Genomic DNA, 18,768 nt, shown 5'->3' on the forward strand with positions numbered 1-18,768 from the left:
AAAAAATGACATTTTTCACTTTCAGTTGTAAAATTTTGCAAAAAAAACGACATCCATATATACATTTTTTGCTAAATTTATTGTTCTACATGTCTTTGATAAAAAAAAAAATGTTTGGGTAAAAAAAAAAAATGGTTTGGGTAAAAGTTATAGCGTTTACAAACTATGGTACAAAAATGTGAATTTCCGCTTTTTGAAGCAGCTCTGACTTTCTGAGCACCTGTCATGTTTCCTGAGGTTCTACAATGCCCAGACAGTACAAACACCCCACTAATAACCCAATTTCGGAAAGTAGACACCCTAAGGTATTCACTGATGGGCATAGTGAGTTCATAGAACTTTTTATTTTTTGTCACAAGTTAGCGGTAAATGATTATTATTTTTTTTCTTACAAAGTCTCATATTCCACTAACTTGTTACAAAAAATAAAAACTTCCATGAACTCACTATGCCCCTCACGGAATCCAAATGCGTAACATTTTTTAGACATTTATATTCCAGACTTCTTCTCACGCTTTAGGGCCCCTAAAATGCCAGGGCAGTATAAATACTCCACATGTGACCCCATTTCGGAAAGAAGACACCCCAATATTTTATTTTTTGACACAAGTTAGTGGAATATGAGACTTTGTAAGAAAAAAAAAAATAATTTCCGCTAACTTGGGCCAAAAAAATGTCTGAATGGAGCCTTACAGGGGGGTGATCAGGGAATCTATATGGGGTGATCACCCCCCTGTCATTGATCACCCCCCTGTAAGGCTCCATTCAGACGTCCGTATGTGTTTTGCGGATCCAATCCATGTATCCGTGGATCCGTAAAAATCATACGGACGTCTGAATGGAGCCTTACAGGGGGGTGATCAATGACAGGGGGGTGATCAGGGAGTCTATATGGGTGATCACCCCCCTGTCATTGATCACCCCCCTGTAAGGCTCCATTCAGACGTCCGTATGTGTTTTGCGGATCCGATCCATGTATCCGTGGATCCGTGAAAATCATACGGACGTCTGAATGAAGCCTTACAGGGGGGTGATCAATGACAGGGGGGTGATCAGGGGTGATCAGGGGTTCATAAAGGGTTAGTAAGTGACGGGGGGTGTAGTGTAGTGTAGTGGTGTTTGGTGCTACTTTACTGAGCTACCTGTGTCCTCTGGTGGTCGATCCAAGCAAAAGGGACCACCAGAGGACCAGGTAGCAGGTATATTAGACGCTGTTATCAAAACAGCGTCTAATATACCTGTTAGGGGTTAAAAAAAATCGCATCTCCAGTCTGCCAGCGAACGATAGCCGCTGGCAGGCTGGAGATCCACTCGCTTACCTTCTGTCCCTGTGAACGCGCGCGCCTGTGTGTGCGCGTTCACAGGAAATCTCGTCTCTGGCGAGATGACGCACGGATGCGTCCAGGAGGAATGAATAGACCGCCTCCAGGATGCATCCGCGCGTTAGGCGGTCTGGAGGCGGTTAAGCAAAAACCAGGGCTGTGTAAATAATCCCATATGTTAGGCTACTTTCACACTTGCGTTCGGTGCGGATCCGTCTGGTATCTGCACAGACGGATCCGCACCTATAATGCAAACAATGGTATCTGTTCAGTGCGGATCCGTCTGCATTACAGCTTTTTCAGATCTGAGTTTTCACGATCGTGAAAACTGAGATCCGACAGTATATTCTAACACAGAGGCGTTCCCATGGTGATGGGGACGCTTCAAGTTAGAATATACTAAGAACTGCGTACATAACTGCCCCCTGCTGCCTGGCACCACCCGATCTCTTACCGCACCTGAGGGATTAATGTGCCGCACCTGAGGGGTTAATTGTGTACTTGTGCGGATCTCAACCCCCTGATCGGGTGCTGCCAGGCAGCAGGGGCCAGCCCCCCCCAGTATTAAAAGCATTGGTGGCCAGTGCGGCCCCCTCCCTCCCTCCCCAGTATTAAAAGCATTGGTGGCTAGTGTGGCCCCCCCTCCCTCCCTCCTCAGTATTAAAAGTATTGGTGGCCAGTGTGGGCCCCCCCCCCCCTCCCCTGTATGAAAAGCATTGGTGGCAGTGGCCACAGGCTAACAACCCGCCCTTCCCCATCATTGGTGGCAGTGGAGCGGCATTTCCAATTGGAGTCCCAGTTTAATCGCTGGGGCTCCGATCGGTTACCATGGCAGCCAGGACGCTACTTCAGTCCTGGCTGCCATGGTTACTTAGCTTATACTTACCTGCGCTGCACAGACCTGTCACTTACCAGTAGGAGGAGCGCCGGCCGGCCACAGACAGCCTGGCAGCACCCGATCAGGGAACTGAGATCCGCACAATTAACCCCTTAGGTGCCGCAGCTGAGGGTTTAATTGTGCGAATCACAGCCCCCTGTAAGAGATCGGGTGGTGCCAGGCAGCAAGGGGCAGTCATGTACACAGTTCTTAGTATATTCTAACTTGAAATCCGATGGTATATTTTAACATAGAGGCGTTCCCATGGTGATGGGGACGCTCCAAGTTAAAATATACTATCGGATTGGAGAAAACTCTGAATAGGAACTCCTGACTTTACATTGAAAGTCAACAGGGGACGGATCCGTTTGCAATTGCACCATATTGTGTTAACGTCAAACGGATCTGTCCCCATTAACTTGCATTGTAAGTCAGGACGGATCCGTTTGGCTCCGCAGGGCCAGGCGGACACCAAAACGCTGCATGCGGAATGGAGGCGGAACGGAGCCAAACTGATGCATTCTGAATGGATCCGCATCCATTCAGATTGCATTGGGGATGTATGGATCCATTCGGGGGTGCTTGTGAGAGCCATTAAACGGATCTCACAAGCGGAACCACAAACGCAAGTGTGAAAGTAGCCTTAAACATATCACTAAAGAAGACCAATGAACAGACGCTCACAGGCTTAGTCACAAAAGGGCGAAGAGTTTGGAGAAGGGAACAATCTAGGACAACATAACTGAATAGAAAAGTGAGCTGAATTGGAGAATTTTTTTCAAATCAGCTATGTTGTCCTATATTGCTAACTTCTGACTTCTCCAAAAACTTCACCCTTTTGTGAAATAAGAACATAGGAAGACAGGCACTCTATATGAGGTCACCAGCAGATATCAACAAAGGACAAGGGATAGTGTGTATATGATAAAAACTATATTTATTTGGGTAGTAATAGAAACGTTATCAATATAGGTCACTCCCAATGTACAGGGAGAGCAGTGGGTGGTGTAAAATAGATGAATGGATAAATGAATAAAGAAAAAGAGAAATAATGTGAAAATGTGATGATAAATGTTAATGCAAATGTTGCAGTCTTTTCCTCTGGTCAGAGGGCTGCTGACTGTGTCTGGCATTCTTGCCACGTGCGGCAGTTTAGCGCGCGCTTTAATTCCCGGTGTTGTCAATGGATGGAGGTAGCCTGATGGTGCAGGGGAGTTTGGAAGCGCTTCCCAGGGCTTGGATAGCCATGCGCGTTTCGAAGGATTGCAGCCTTCTTCACATGGCAAGAACGCCAGACACAGTCAGCAGCCCTCTGACCAGAGGAAAAGACGGCAACATTCGCATCGACAGACCGATCCACAAACAGCAGCCCTTCACGGTCATCGTATCCATCTGCAACCGCGCTGCCGGCCCCGTCTATCCATAACCGCACTAAGCATCCACAGCACACAGAGGATCCTGCGCGGAGAAACCCACATAGAAGAACCGACGATCCTCCAGAGAGGTAACAGTGACCAGATAGCCAATTTTAGGTGGGACGCCACCAGGCACTGGTTCGCTGAAAATAACCTTTGCATAGCTGTGTATACACATACATCGGATCTGGAATGCTGCTGATATATCCTTTTAAACCTGTCGCAATTTAGATCTTTGTACTAACTTTTTACTTATTTTAATCAACTGAATCCATCTCAGACTATTGACTATATTTGTCTAATATTTAAAGTCCTACATACCATGATTCTGGACTTATAGCCCAATACAGGGCGTTTTATCATCACATTTTCACATTATTTTTATTTATTAATTTATCCATTCATCTATTTTACACCACCCACTCCTCTCCTTGTACATTGGGAGTGACCTATATTGATAACGTTTCATTACTACCCAAATAAATATAGTTTTTATCATATACAGACGTGGACAAAATTGTTGGTACCCTTTGGTCAATGAAAGAAAAAGTCACAATGGTCACAGAAATAACTTTAATCTGACAAAAGTAATAATAAATTAAAATTCTATAAATGTTAACCAATGAAAGTCAGACATTGTTTTTCAACCATGCTTCAACAGAATTATGTAAAAAAATAAACTCATGAAACAGGCATGGACAAAAATGATGGTACCCCTAGAAAACACAGAACATAATGTGACCAAAGGGACATGTTAATTCAAGGTGTGTCCACTAATTAGCATCACAGGTGTCTACAACCTTGTAATCAGCCATTGGGCCTATATATATGGCTCCAGGTAATCACTGTGTTGTTTGGTGATATGGTGTGTACCACACTCGACATGGACCAGAGGAAGCAAAGGAAAGAGCTGTCTCAAGAGATCAGAAAGAAAATTATAGACAAGCATGTTAAAGGTAAAGGCTATAAGACCATCTCCAAGCAACTAGATGTTCCTGTGAGTACAGTTGCACATATTATTCATAAGTTTAAGATCCATGGGACTGTAGCCAACCTCCCTGGACGTGGCCGCAGGAGGAAAATTGATGACAAATCTAAGAGACGGATAATCCGAATGGTAACAAAAGAGCCTAGAAAGACTTCTAAAGAGATTCAAGGTGAACTTCATGCTCAAGGAACATCAGTGTCAGATCGCACCATCCGTCGTTGTTTGAGCCAAAGTGGACTACATGGGAGACGACCAAGGAGGACACCATTGTTGAAAACGAATCATAAAAAAGCAAGACTGGAATATGCCAAACTACATGTTGACAAGCCACAAAGCTTCTGGGAGAATGTCCTGTGGACAGATGAGACAAAAATCGAAGTTTTTGCCAAGGCACATCAGCTGTATGTTCACAGACGAAAAAATGAAGCATATCAAGAAAAGAACACTGTCCCTACTGTGAAACATGGAGGAGGCTCTGTTATGTTCTGGGGCTGCTTTGCTGCGTCTGGCACAGGGTGTCTTGAATCTGTGCAGGGTACAATGAAATCTCAAGACTATCAAGGAATTCTAGAGAGAAATGTACTAGCCAGTGTCAGAAAGCTTGGTCTCAGTCGCAGGTCATGGGTCTTGCAACAGGACAATGACCCAAAACACACCGCTAAAAACACCCAAGAATGGCTAAGAGGAAAAAATTTGACTATTCTAAAGTGGCCTTCTATGAGCCCTGACCTCAATCCTATTGAGCATCTTTGGAAGGAGCTGAAACATGCAGTCTGGAAAAGGCACCCTTCAAACCGGACACAACTGGAGCAGTTTGCTCATGAGGAGTGGGCCAAAATACCTGCTGAGAGGTGCAGATGTCTCATTGACAGTTACAGGAAGCGTTTGATTGCAGTGATTGCCTCAAAAGGTTGCGCAACAAAATATTAAGTTAGGGGTACCATCATTTTTGTCCATGCCTGTTTCATGAGTTTATTTTTTTACATAATTCTGTTGAAGCATGGTTGAAAAACAATGTCTGACTTTCATTGGTTAACATTTATAGAATTTTAATTTATTATTACTTTTGTCAGATTAAAGTTATTTCTGTGACCATTGTGACTTTTTCTTTCATTGACCAAAGGGTACCAACAATTTTGTCCACGTCTGTACACACTATCCCTTGTCCTTTGTTGATATCTGCTGGTGACCTCATATAGAGTGCCTGTCTTCCTATGTTCCGATACGCCTGCCTTGTCTGACTGGGTGAGTCAGCTTAGACACGTGCACCTTGCATATTGCCCACACAGGAGAGCCACCGTATTCCCTCCAAACTTTTGTGAAATAACCCTGTGGGCAGGGCCGTCTTTAATATTGATTGGACCCTGGGCAAAAATTTACTTGGGCCCCCTGGATCCCGCCTTCCCACACCTTAGCAGGCAATCACGCCCTCCACCACAACACACACACAAAAAATCCACACATCTGGTAGAGTCCAGTGAATGACTGTAAATACTTCCAGTTCTCAAGACTCCAGCAGCTCAGGATCAGTGCTCTGGGCAGCTGGGCTCAGGCTGGAAGTGGGCACCGCTCTGCAGGAAGGAGACCAGGGCTCGGCTCACCCTAGTGTTACAGTGCACCCCAGCACCCCACAGTATGCAGTATAGCACCCTATAGTATACAGCACCACACAGTATGCAGTTTAGCACCCCACACTATACAGTACCCCACAGTATATAGTAGAGCAGTATAGCAGCCCACAGTATACAGCACCTCACGGTATACAACACCTCACTGTATACAGCACCCCAAACTATACACGATACAGCCCCCCACAATATACAGTACAGCAGTATAGCACTCCACACTATACCGCACCCACAGTATACAGCCCCCCACACTATACAGTACAGCAGTATAGCACTCCCCCCCCCCCCCACTATACAGCCCCCCCCCACAGTATACAGGCCCCCCACACTATACAGTACAGCAGTATAGCACTCCCCCCTACTATACAGCCCCCCCCACAGTATACAGGCCCCCCCCACAGTATACAGGTCCCTCAACAGTATAAAGGCCCCCCCCCACAGTATACAGGCCTCCCCCACAGTATACAGGCCCCCCACCCCACAGTATACAGCCCATTACACAATATATAGCCCACCACACAGTATACAGCCCACTATACAGTAGTTTACAGTATATTAACATAACAGCCCCTGTCACCTTTTTCTGATGTAATCTTTACACAAAAAAGCTCCACAGTTAACTTCTGCAACACTCAGTAGGACCTGTGATGACCTCATAGCCATGTGACCAGTAATTGCTAGGTTACTGGTCACATGGTAATGATGTCATTAAGGTCCTAGATCAAAACTCATTAAGGTCCTAGAATTAAGATCATTAACACAGTACGATCATGATGCCTGTGTAGCCGACAGCCTGACACCCGGGGCAGTAGCTAGCAGGGCTCAAGAGGCAGCTGCCTTGGGCCCCCCAGGAGCAACTGGGCCCAGGGCAGCTGCCCCTTTTGCCCCTTGGTAAAGACGGCCCTGCCTGTGGGTGTTGTTGGTGTGTGCAACCAATGCTACTTATTCTGCTTGTAATACAGAATGTGGTGGTCAGGGGTGCGTGTAACGCAGAGTGTGGCGGTCAGGGGTGCGTGTAACTCAAGGTGCGCTGGTCAGGGGTGCTTGTAACTCAAGGTGCGCTAGTCAGGAGTGCATGTAATACAGGGGGCGCTGGTCAGGGGTGCATGTAACGCAGGGGGCCCTGGTCAAGGGTCCATGTAACGCAAGGGGCGCTGGTCAGGGGTGCATCGCAGATAGAAAATGTACTTACAGTTCTGATGTGCTCTGTCCTCATGTTTCCTGATGTTAAATCCCCAAGCCGCATTCTTTTCTGCCACTGCAGTCTGTGCTAGGCTAAAGTACACAGGCGGCCAATGGCAGTGCTGCCCTCTACCTCCCAGCCAATAGCAGCTGAGGTGGGCGGGGGAAGATTCACTTGGCTGCCGACTGCCGAGGAGCCCGTAGTGAAGCGGGTGGAAAACTGACAGATCGCCGCTGTACTCAGAGCCGTCTTTAACCACTTCAGCCCCGCTAGGTGAAACCCCCTTCATGACCAGAGCACTTTTTACACTTCGGCACTACACTACTTTCACCGTTTATCGCTCGGTCATGCAACTTACCACCCAAATGAATTTTACCTCCTTTTCTTCTCACTAATGGAGCTTTCATTTGGTGGTATTTTATTGCTGCTGACATTTTTACTTTTTTTGTTATTAATCAAAATGTAACGCAAAAAAACGACATTTTTCACTTTCAGCTGTAAAATTTTGCAAAAAAAACGACATCCATATATAAATTTTTCGCCAAATTTATTGTTCTACATGTCTTTGATAAAAAAAAAATGTTTGGGCAAAAAAAAAAAAATGGTTTGGGTAAAAGTTATAGCATTTACAAACTATGGTACAAAAATGTGAATTTCCGCTTTTTGAAACAGCTCTGACTTTCTGAGCACCTGTCATGTTTCCTGAGGTTCTACAATGCCCAGACAGTAGAAAAAACCCACAAATGACCCCATTTCGGAAAGTAGACACCCTAAGGTATTCGCTGATGGGCATAGTGAGTTCATAGAACTTTTTATTTTTTGTCACAAGTTAGCGGAAAATGATGATGATTTTATTTTTTTTATTTTTTCTTACAAAGTCTCATATTCCACTAACTTGCGACAAAAAATAAAAAATTCTAGGAACTCACCATGCCCCTCACAGAATACCTTGGGGTGTCTTCTTTCCAAAATGGGGTCACTTGTGGGGTAGTTATACTGCCCTGGCAATTTAGGGGCCCAAATGTGTGAGAAGTACTTTGCAATCAAAATGTGTAAAAAATGACCGGTGAAATCCAAAAGGTGCACTTTGGAATATGCGCCCCTTTGCCCACCTTGGCAGCAAAAAAGTGTGACACATCTGGTATCGCCGTACTCAGGAGAAGTTGGGGAATGTGTTTTGGGGTGTCATTTTACATATACCCATGCTGGGTGAGAAAAATATCTTGGTCAAATGCCAACTTTGTATAAAAAAATGGGAAAAGTTGTCTTTTGCCAAGATATTTCTCTCATCCAGCATGGGTATATGTAAAATGACACCCCAAAACACATTCCCCAACTTCTCCTGAGTACGGCGATACCAGATGTGTCACACTTTTTTGCAGCCAAGGTGGGCAAAGGGGCACACATTCCAAAGTGCACCTTTCGGATTTTGCAGGCCATTTTTTACACATTTTGATTGCAGAGTACTTCTCACACATTTGGGCCCCTAAATTGCCAGGGCAGTATAACTACGCCACAAATGACCCCATTTTGGAAAGAAGACACCCCAAGGTATTCCGTGAGGGGCATGGCGAGTTCCTAGAATTTTTTATTTTTTGTCACAAGTTAGCGGAAAATGATGATGATTTTATTTTTTTTTCCTCTTTTTTCCTTACAAAGTCTCATATTCCACTAACTTGCGACAAAAAATAAAAAATTCTAGGAACTCTCCATGCCCCTCACGGAATACCTTGGGGTGTCTTCTTTCCAAAATGGGGTCACTTGTGGCGTAGTTATACTGCCCTGGCAATTTAGGGGCCCATATGTGTGAGAAGTACTTTGCAATCAAAATGTGTAAAAAATGACCGGTGAAATCCGAAAGGTGCACTTTGGAATATGTGCCCCTTTGCCCACCTTGGCATCAAAAAAGTGTCACACATCTGGTATCGCCGTACTCAGGAGAAGTTGGGGAATGTGATTTGGGGTGTCATTTTACATATACCCATGCTGGGTGAGAGAAATATCTTGGCAAAAGACAACTTTTCCCATTTTTTTTATACAAAGTTGGCATTTGACCAAGATATTTTTCTCACCCAGCATGGGTATATGTAAAATGACACCCCAAAACACATTGCCCAACTTCTCCTGAGTACGGCGATACCAGATGTGTCACACTTTTTTGCTGCCAAGGTGGGCAAAGGGGCACATATTCCAAAGTGCACCTTTCGGATTTTGCAGGGCATTTTTTACACATTTTGATTGCAATGACAGGGGGGTGATCAGGGAGTTTATATGGGGTGGGGGGGGGGGTGTAGTGTAGTGTAGTGTGGTGTTTGGTGGGACTGTACTGACCTACCTGAGTCCTCTGGTGGTCGATCCTAACAAAAGGGACCACCAGAGGACCAGGTAGGAGGTATATTAGACGCTGTTATGAAAACAGCGTCTAATATACCTGTTAGGGGTTAAAAAATTCGGATCTCCAGCCTGCCAGCGAGTGATCGCCGCTGGCAGGCTGGAGATCCACTCGCTTACCTTCCGTTCCTGTGAGCGCGCGCGCGCGTTCACAGGAAATCTCGCGTCTCTCGAGAAGACGCGTATATGCGTCCAGGAGGAGTAAAGCAACCACCTCCCGGACGCATATACGCGTACAGCGGTCGGGAGGTGGTTAATATTGATTGTTTGGTTATTGAGATCTGCACACCTTCTTAAAGGTGGGTGCTCACAGAGGGATAGGTAGATATCTGAGAGAAATTCTATGGCACACCAATTATTAATTGGTGTGCCATAGAATTTCTCTCAGACATTAAATATTGATTGGACCCTGGGCAAGAATTTACGTGGGCCCCCTGGATCCTGCCTTCCCACACCCTAGCATGCAATCACACCCTCCACCACAACACACACACACACACACACACACACACACACACACACACAAAAAAGACTAATCCACACACCTCTTAAAGTAGTAAACTTTAATAATGATGAGTGGCCGCTAGAGGTGTTCCTTGGCAGTAATGTAAATACTGCCTTTGTTTCTGAAAAGGCAGTGTTTACATTAAAAAGCTTGCAGAGACATGCTATAGACACCAGAACTACTACGTTTAGCTGTTGTGGTTCTGGTGACTATACAGGTCCTTCTCAAAAAATTAGCATATTGTGATAAAGTTCATTATTTTCTGTAATGTACTGATAAACATTAGACTTTCATATATTTTAGATTCATTACACACAACTGAAGTAGTTCAAGCCTTTTATTGTTTTAATATTGATGATTTTGGCATACAGCTCATGAAAACCCAAATTTCCTATCTCAAAAAATTTGCATATTTCATCCGACCAATAAAAGAAAAGTGTTTTTAATACAAAAAAAGTCAACCTTCAAATAATTATGTTCAGTTATGCACTCAATACTTGGGCGGGAATACTTTTGCAGAAATTACTGCTTCAATGCGGCTTGGCATGGAGGCAATCAGCCTGTGGCACTGCTGAGGTGTTATGGAGGCCCAGGATGCTTCGATAGCGGCCTTAAGCTCATCCACAGTGTTGGGTCTTGCGTCTCTCAACTTTCTCTTCCCAATATCCCACAGATTCTCTATGGGGTTCAGGTCAGGAGAGTTGGCAGGCCAATTGAGCACAGTAATACCATGGTAAGTAAACCATTTACCAGTGGTTTTGGCACTGTGAGCAGATGCCAGGTCGTGCTAAAAAATGAAATCTTCATCTCCATAAAGCTTTTCAGCAGATGGAAGCATGAAGTGCTCCAAAATCTCCTGATAGCTAGCTGCATTGCCCCTACCCTTGATAAAACACAGTGGACCAACACCAGCAGCTGACATGGCACCCCAGACCATCACTGACTGTGGGCACTTGACACTGGACTTCAGGCATTTTGGCATTTCCCTCTCCCCAGTCTTCCTCCAGATTCTGGCACCTTGATTGCCGAATGACATGCAACAGTCCAGTGCTGCTTCTCTGTAGCCCAGGTCAGGCGCTTCTGCCGCTGTTTCTGGTTTAAAAGTGGATTGACCTGGGGAATGCGGCACCTGTAGCCCATTTCCTGCACACGCCTGTACACGGTGGCTCTGGATGTTTCTACTCCAGACTCAGTCCACTGCTTCCGCAGGTCCCCCAAGGTCTGGAATCGGTCCTTCTCCACAATCCTCCTCAGGGTCCGGTCACCTCTTCTCGTTGTGCAGCGTTTTCTGCCACACTTTTTCCTTCCCACAGACTTCCCACTGAGGGGCCTTGATACAGCACTCTGGGAACAGCCTATTCGTTCAGAAATTTCTTTCTGTGTCTTACCCTCTTGCTTGAGGGTGTCAATGATGGCCTTCTGGACAGCAGTCAGGTCGGCAGTCTTACCCATGATTGCGGTTTTGAGTAATGAACCAGGCTGGGAGTTTTTAAAAGCCTCAGGAATCTTTTGCAGGTGTTTAGAGTTAATTAGTTGATTCAGATGATTAGGTTAATAGCTCGTTTAGAGAACCTTTCCATGATATGCTAATTTTTTGAGATAGGAATTTTGGGTTTTCATGAGCTGTATGCCAAAATCATCAATATTAAAACAATAAAAGGCTTGAACTACTTCAGTTGGTGTGTAATGAATCTAAAATATATGAAAGTCTAATATTTATCAGTACATTACAGAGAATAATGAGCTTTATCACAATATGCAAATTTTTTTAGAAGGACCTGTAGTGTCCCTTAATATAGAGGGGAAAAAAGAATCAGCACAAAAGTATCAAATAAAATGGCTGTATCATTATTCTAAAAATAAAAAAAGCACAACTTCTGACACAAATATATGGCATTTTGCAGATTACTTATTTTTTTTTACAATGTGCAGATAATACTGTACTACTAACCCCTCCATCCACCCCTACATAGAGGGTAAGGCTACTTTCACACCTGCGTTCGGTGCGGGTCCATCTTGTATCTGCACAGATGGGTCCGCACAGATAATGCAATGCATGTATCCGTTCAGAACGGATCAGTTTGCATTATAAAAAAAAGTATTGACTTACATTGAAAGTCAATAGGGGACGGATCCGTTTTCAATTGCACCATATTGTGTTAGTGAAAACTGATCCTTTTTGGCTCTGCATCGTCAGGCGGACACCAAAACGCTGCAAACTGCGTTTTAGTGTCCGCCTCAAAAGCAGAACTGAGATCAAAAGCAGCCAAACTGATGCATTCTGAACGGATTCTTATCCATTCAGAATGCATTAAGGTTGAACTGATCCCTTTTGGACTGCTTGTGAGAGCCCTGAAACGGATCTCACAAGCGGACCCAGAAACGCCAGTGTGAGAGTAGCCTTATACAGCCCCACATACCTCTTACATCCAGTGACTTCTCTTTGATGTAGATGTTCTTTCCTCATCTTCTCCTTTTAGATCTTCAGACCAGACCACCATTTTTCAGCCATTTCTCGTCTCTGCAGTTTGACAAACAAAATCTTAGTTTACTACTTTTCCATCATCCTCCCATCTTCTGGATAAATCATCCTACCAGCCCCAATACTGTGCCGCTGTGCTCCCCAATACTATACTGCAGAAACAGATAAACCCCCTGATAATAGTAGTACCATGCAGGTAGTGCCCTTCAATAATTATTGGTACACAGCGCCCTAAAATAACTGCGCCCAGCAAAAAGTGCCCCTGACACTTATAGTGTAAACATAACGTCCCCCAAAAATAATTGTAGTAAGCTGACACTGTGCCAAGGTGCCCCCACAGTAATAGTGCTCCCAAAAGTCCCACCAATAGGAATAATTATCTGCTAGAGCACACATTGTAGTAATAGTGATCCTACAGTGCCCCCAACATGTCCCCACTGTGCCCCAGAAGTAATACTGCTCCCATAGTGCACATACTAGTAACCATGTTCCCCATAGACCCCCAGTAGTAGTAATGTGCCAGTGCAAAAAATACCCTCTTTTAATGCCCCCCAGTTGAGCTAATGTCTCCATAGTGCCCCCATAATGTGCCAATATAAAATACCCCTATATAGTGCCCCCAGTAAGTGCCCCATAGTCGTCCTCTCCCCCTTCTTCTTAGTGCCCCCCATAATGTACCAGTATAAAATACCCCTTCTTAGTACCCCCATAGATGAGCCCATTGTACTCCTCTCTCCCCTTCCCCATAGTACCCACCATAATGTGCTCCAGTATTAAATACCCCTATACAGACCCCCCATATAAAATATCCCTTCTTTGTAGCCTCAGTAGAAGCCCCCATAGTGCCCCCAATAATGTGCCAGTAAGAAGTGCCCCCATAGATGCCCCCAATAATGCACCAGTAACAAGTGCCCCATAGATGCCCCCCAATCATGCGCCAGTAACAGGTGGCCCCATAGATGCTTCAAATCATGTTCCAGTAGTAGTACCATATAAAAAAAAATAAACACTTATACTTCCTGCCATCAGGCAGGCAGTGATGCGATGCAGGCCTCCTCTGGCCTGTGTCCCACGCTGTACGGCTCAGGCGGCACGATGACGTCATCACGCCGCCGGCATCAGCCTCTGATAGGCTGCAGATACTAGGCCTGCAGCCGATCAGAGGAACAAGGAAGGGAGACGCCTATCCCTCCCGTGCCCCGCCGCAGCACTTCCATCTGTAACGCTGTCCTGAGGACGGCGATACAGATGACTATGGAGATGAGCGCTTCCACAATGGAAGTGCTCCATCTCCCTGTACCCTGCCGCTGCCCCCCACGTCACCAGTGGCCAGCGGGGCTCAAGAAGCAGCTGCATCGGGCCCCCAAGGAGCAACTGGGCCCGGGGCAGCTGCCAATTTTGCCCCGCTTTAAAGACAGCCCTGGCTGTACTAGAAGCAGCAAATGAATGTGAAGTACTATTATCGGCCTTTTAGCTGAACGACATTAAATGCTTTTTTTTAAAACTCTTAGACCCCTTTTACATGAGCAAGTTTCCAGCGTGGGTGCAATGCGTGACGTGAACGCATAGCACCCGGACTGAATCCTGACCCATTCATTTCAATGGGTCTGTGTACATGAGCGTTTTTTTTTTTTTTTCACGCATCAGTTCTCAGTTGCGTGAAAAACGCAGCATGTTCTATATTTTGCGTTTGTCACGCATCTCTGGATCCATAGAAGTGAATGGGTCGTCAGTGAAAAACGCATTGCATCCGCAAGCAGGTGCGGATGCAATGCGTTTTTCACTGATGGTTGCTAATAGCGATGAGCGGCAGGGGCAATATTTGAATTTGCGTTATTTCGTGTATATTTGGTAAAATATTCGTCATATATTTGCGAATTCGAGATTATTTTCTCAATCGTGAAAAATCGTCAATGTAATACAGTCCTGATCAAAAGTTTAAGACCACTTCAAAAATGGCAAAAAATCATATTTTACATTGTTGGATCCTAACAAGGTTCCAAGTAGAGCTTCAACATGCAACAAGAAGAAATTAGAGTGAGACAAGACATTTTTTGAGCATTCAATTTAATGAAAACAACGATTAAACTGAAACCGGCTGTTTTTCAGCTGATCCAAATTTTAGGACCACATGCCTTTAAAAGGCCAAATCTGTACAAAGATGTGGATTCATTGTCATTTTCTGTCAGGTAGTCACACGTTGTGATGGCAAAGGCAAAAAAACTCTCCCTTTTTGAATGTGGTTGGGTTGTTGAACTGCATAAGCAGGGTCTCTCACAGCGCGTCATAGCTGCTGAGGTGGGACGCAGTAAGACAGTCATTTGGAATTTCTTAATACGCATGTATTTCTTAATACGCCTTAATACGCGCATGAAATACAGGCGTGGGTCACTATTGCTACATTTTTTAAGCTGCTAGAAGTTTCCTGAAACTGGAGAAAATGGTTGGCACGGCAGAACATTACAATAGCTTTATATGCAGATAGAGTGCTCCAATATATGTGCGATTGTGAAATCGGCACTAATCATGCAAATATTTTGGCGCAATACATGCAACTTCACATTTTAACAGGTCTGACTACTTATTAGTGATTGGTGACTAAGTATTGTTGTGAACTTGTGATATCACAGCACTATGTATGTAGCATGTATGTATGGAGAGCAGAACCTGTCAGCTACATTATATCACTATCTAACCTACACTGACTATCCCCCACTAACTATCTGTAATATATACATAAGCTAACTAACTATCTAATGTAATGACACAGGAAAGCAGAGAGCACAGCAATAACACTCTGTCAGATCTGAAAAATACTGCATACAAGGGCTGCTGGGGAGGTTCTTGTATAGTAAGGGGTAGGGAACTTTCCTATTGGTTGCTAGGGATGTTGCTAAGCTTAGACAAAGATATTGCAGCCTTCTCATTGGCCAACAAGTAAAAAAGGAGGTTACTGATTTAAAAAAATCTAGAATATTCAAAATTACGAATATATATCACTATATTCTAAATATTCGCAAATTCTCGAAGTGCCAATATTCTCAATTAATATTCACTTTTCGAATATTCGCGCCCAACACTAATTGCTAAGAAATGTTGTTTGTAAACCTTGTTTTTTATCACACATGTGAAAAACGTGAATACATGATTGTAAATGTATTCTTTTCTTCCACAGGGAGGAGAGCACTGCTACTATCATGGTACCATCAGAGGTGTCAAACACTCCAGAGTGGCGATCTCCACTTGCAATGGTTTACAGTAAGGAGAAAGCTGGCATTACAGCAGCAGTTTGTGTGTTTATTCTATGGCACATGATTTATAAATCTACAGTATACTTGTAGAAATTGTACTGCACTGATGTGTGCATTGTTTCTTGAGGTGCTCACCCACCAACAATTTATCCTGAACCATGACATATTTCTATGTTCAAGTGGCCTAGTGTGCAGTCATATTTTGTATAGACAGCATAAAATTAAATGTCATGTAACCTTTATCAGAGCGGTTATCAGAGATTTTGATATTAAGGGTCTATCCTCAATATCTGATTATTGGGATCCCAACACCTTGCACCCTCACTGATCAGATGTGTGAAGAGGCTGTGGCACTCTGGTGACTGCTGCAACCTCCTCACAGCATATCAAACACAATGCCGTACACTGTATAGTGGTTGTGTCTGGTATTGCTGCTCAGGTCTATTCACTTGAATCGGACTGACCTGCGCCTAGACCATGATGTGCCATGGCCTCTTCAAACAGCTGATAGTTGGCGGTGAGTCAGGTTTCCACCAATCTTATATTTATGACCTATCCTGAGGATATGTGATCAATATCAAAATCTCAGACAACCCTTTTAAAACAAAAAATATGCACATATTTTATCCCAGTGGGTGAATTTCTTGGTTGTTGAAAGGGTAATTCTGTGAACAGTGATGTGTATGGTGAAGCCCTGGAAGGTGTGTATATCTCATCTAGGTGAGATAAGTAAAGTCTAGGAAGATGGCACTGGTTTCAGCAAACCTAGTTGCTGAAGCTATTTTCTTTATTTATTCAGGGCTGGATTTTATTGGATTGGGATGGTAGGCTTGACAGTGGGACCTCCCAATCCACCTCCCTAATTCCAGGGCATGTTTTCCTTTCACCTGAGGTGATCGCAGGTGAGGCCTGCTGTATTTAGGCCGACATAAAGCACCTCCCAGCGTGTCAGTCTGAGGAGGGAGAGAAAGAGTGTTTGTGAAGCAGAGTCCTGCTAAGGCTCTGGGTGTGTGGTCTCAGCTAGCAAGTCTGAGGGGCTACAAGGCTAGGGTATAGCCTGAAGTTTTGTGAATGCAGTGAAGCCTCCGGAAAAAGGGTCACTAGGTTAGAGTTGGGAGGACTACTGGACCACAATCCCCCAAAAGGTACTGGAATTGCCACAGCCTGGAGGCTGATGGATTGATGTTGGCTTAGGGAAGCCACATATGATGTTCATGTGTGAACTGTGCTGTACGAGTGAGGTAGGGACGTATTTTGTTTAGGTAGTGCCTAGACGGGCAGGAGTTTATTTGTGTTTAAGTGTTGGAGGGGCGGGAACCTCACCCCACCCGGTGAAGTATAACTGGACTATCCTGTATGAGAAGAGTGCCAAAATAAATGCACAGTTTGGACATGAAAATCCGTTGTCTGGCGAGATATCTGTGAGTGTGACCCCTGAAAAGAGACGATCCCTTACAATATGTATTGTGTATCCATAGTTAAATACTATGTGTATCTTCTGCATTGAAAATATGCAACAAACTAAATAAGAGTGTAATTGCTAGAGAATGGGGTATATGAGGATGCTCCATGACAAGTAAATAGGTAAGATTTATGACTTATCTGCTGTTATATTTTTTTAAACAGAATACAGTGCATATTGTATAACAAGTCAGTACATTCACGTAGCCACTTTGCCAGTACCAACAAAGGTTTTCATACATCGAGAAATAAAGAAAATAGGAACTCATCAAATAAAACAAACACAAACCAGAAAAAGAAAGGTATAAAGTAGTCTCCTCTCGAGAAATAGGATATAATATCAGATTCCACATCTCTGCAAAGCTAGTAGAGGAATGGTTAGCCATGGCTAGAGTTCTTATATAGATATAAGTGGTATTTAGTTTTAGAAGAATTTCTGAAAAGCAAGGGATTTTTTTAACTTTTCCAATTTTGGGTAATGGCTAGTTTAGTTGATAGAAAGAGATGACCTATGATTAAAGTTATATGGGATGGCATCTAAATCTAATAAAACTAAAGCCATTGAAGGCGAGGGAGTCAGCTAGTAACCCAGAAGATCCAAAGCTAGGGACAAGGCCTCCTTCCATATTCCCTGGAGAAGAGGGCATGACCAAAGGATATGAAAAAGGGTGCCGTTGTGCCTGCATCCTCTCCAGAGATGTGAAACTCCCAGGAAAAAGTGGCTCAAACAGTCCAGTGTAAAGTACCATCTCAAGACAGTTTTTATCAGAGATTCATAATGAAGAACACATTTCAAACGCTTAGAGATAAAGCCTAAGACTTTCTTCCATTCCTCCACCAAGAAGGAGAGACCCATTTCCCCTTCCCAAGAATGGAAGGGAGTAGACTTAGTGAAAGACTCTTTATCCCTTAATATCACATATAGTGGATGTAAACGGGTAATATTAAAGGGGGGAGGAGGGGAGGAAGTGACCATATTTTAAACATTTATGAATTGGCAGAGGCCTGAAGGGGAATATTAATATGGAGGAGGTGTCTAATGCGGAGATATTTAGCATTGAGTCAGCATTGGTTATTTGAAAAGTATTGTGTAAGTGTTCAAAGGTAATTATTTGCTCTGCCTCAAACAATTTAGATAATGTGTCTATTCCACAATTCCTCCAGGATTCAACAGCCAAGTCAGGAATGAGATATTCGAGCACTGTGATAGGGGCAAGATGAGTAACGGATACTAGGGTGTTGGGACTATTTTTATGGAATTAGGA

At 44.1% G+C, this 18,768-nt stretch overlaps 1 protein-coding gene across 5 annotated transcripts in view; it reads left to right on the plus strand.

Moving 5' to 3' along the window:
* Positions 1-18,768, plus strand: part of ADAM23 (ADAM metallopeptidase domain 23) — a 380,159-nt gene that overhangs the window by 151,074 nt on the left and 210,317 nt on the right. For all 5 annotated transcript variants that reach the window (XM_044303192.1, XM_044303191.1, XM_044303194.1 and 2 more), the window contains exon 5: positions 15,967-16,049. In XM_044303192.1, coding sequence (XP_044159127.1) covers positions 15,967-16,049 — 83 coding nt within the window. The remainder of the gene's footprint in view (positions 1-15,966; positions 16,050-18,768) is intronic.

Source organism: Bufo gargarizans, chromosome 8 (genome assembly GCF_014858855.1).
Source record: "Bufo gargarizans isolate SCDJY-AF-19 chromosome 8, ASM1485885v1, whole genome shotgun sequence".
NCBI lineage: Eukaryota > Metazoa > Chordata > Amphibia > Anura > Bufonidae > Bufo > Bufo gargarizans.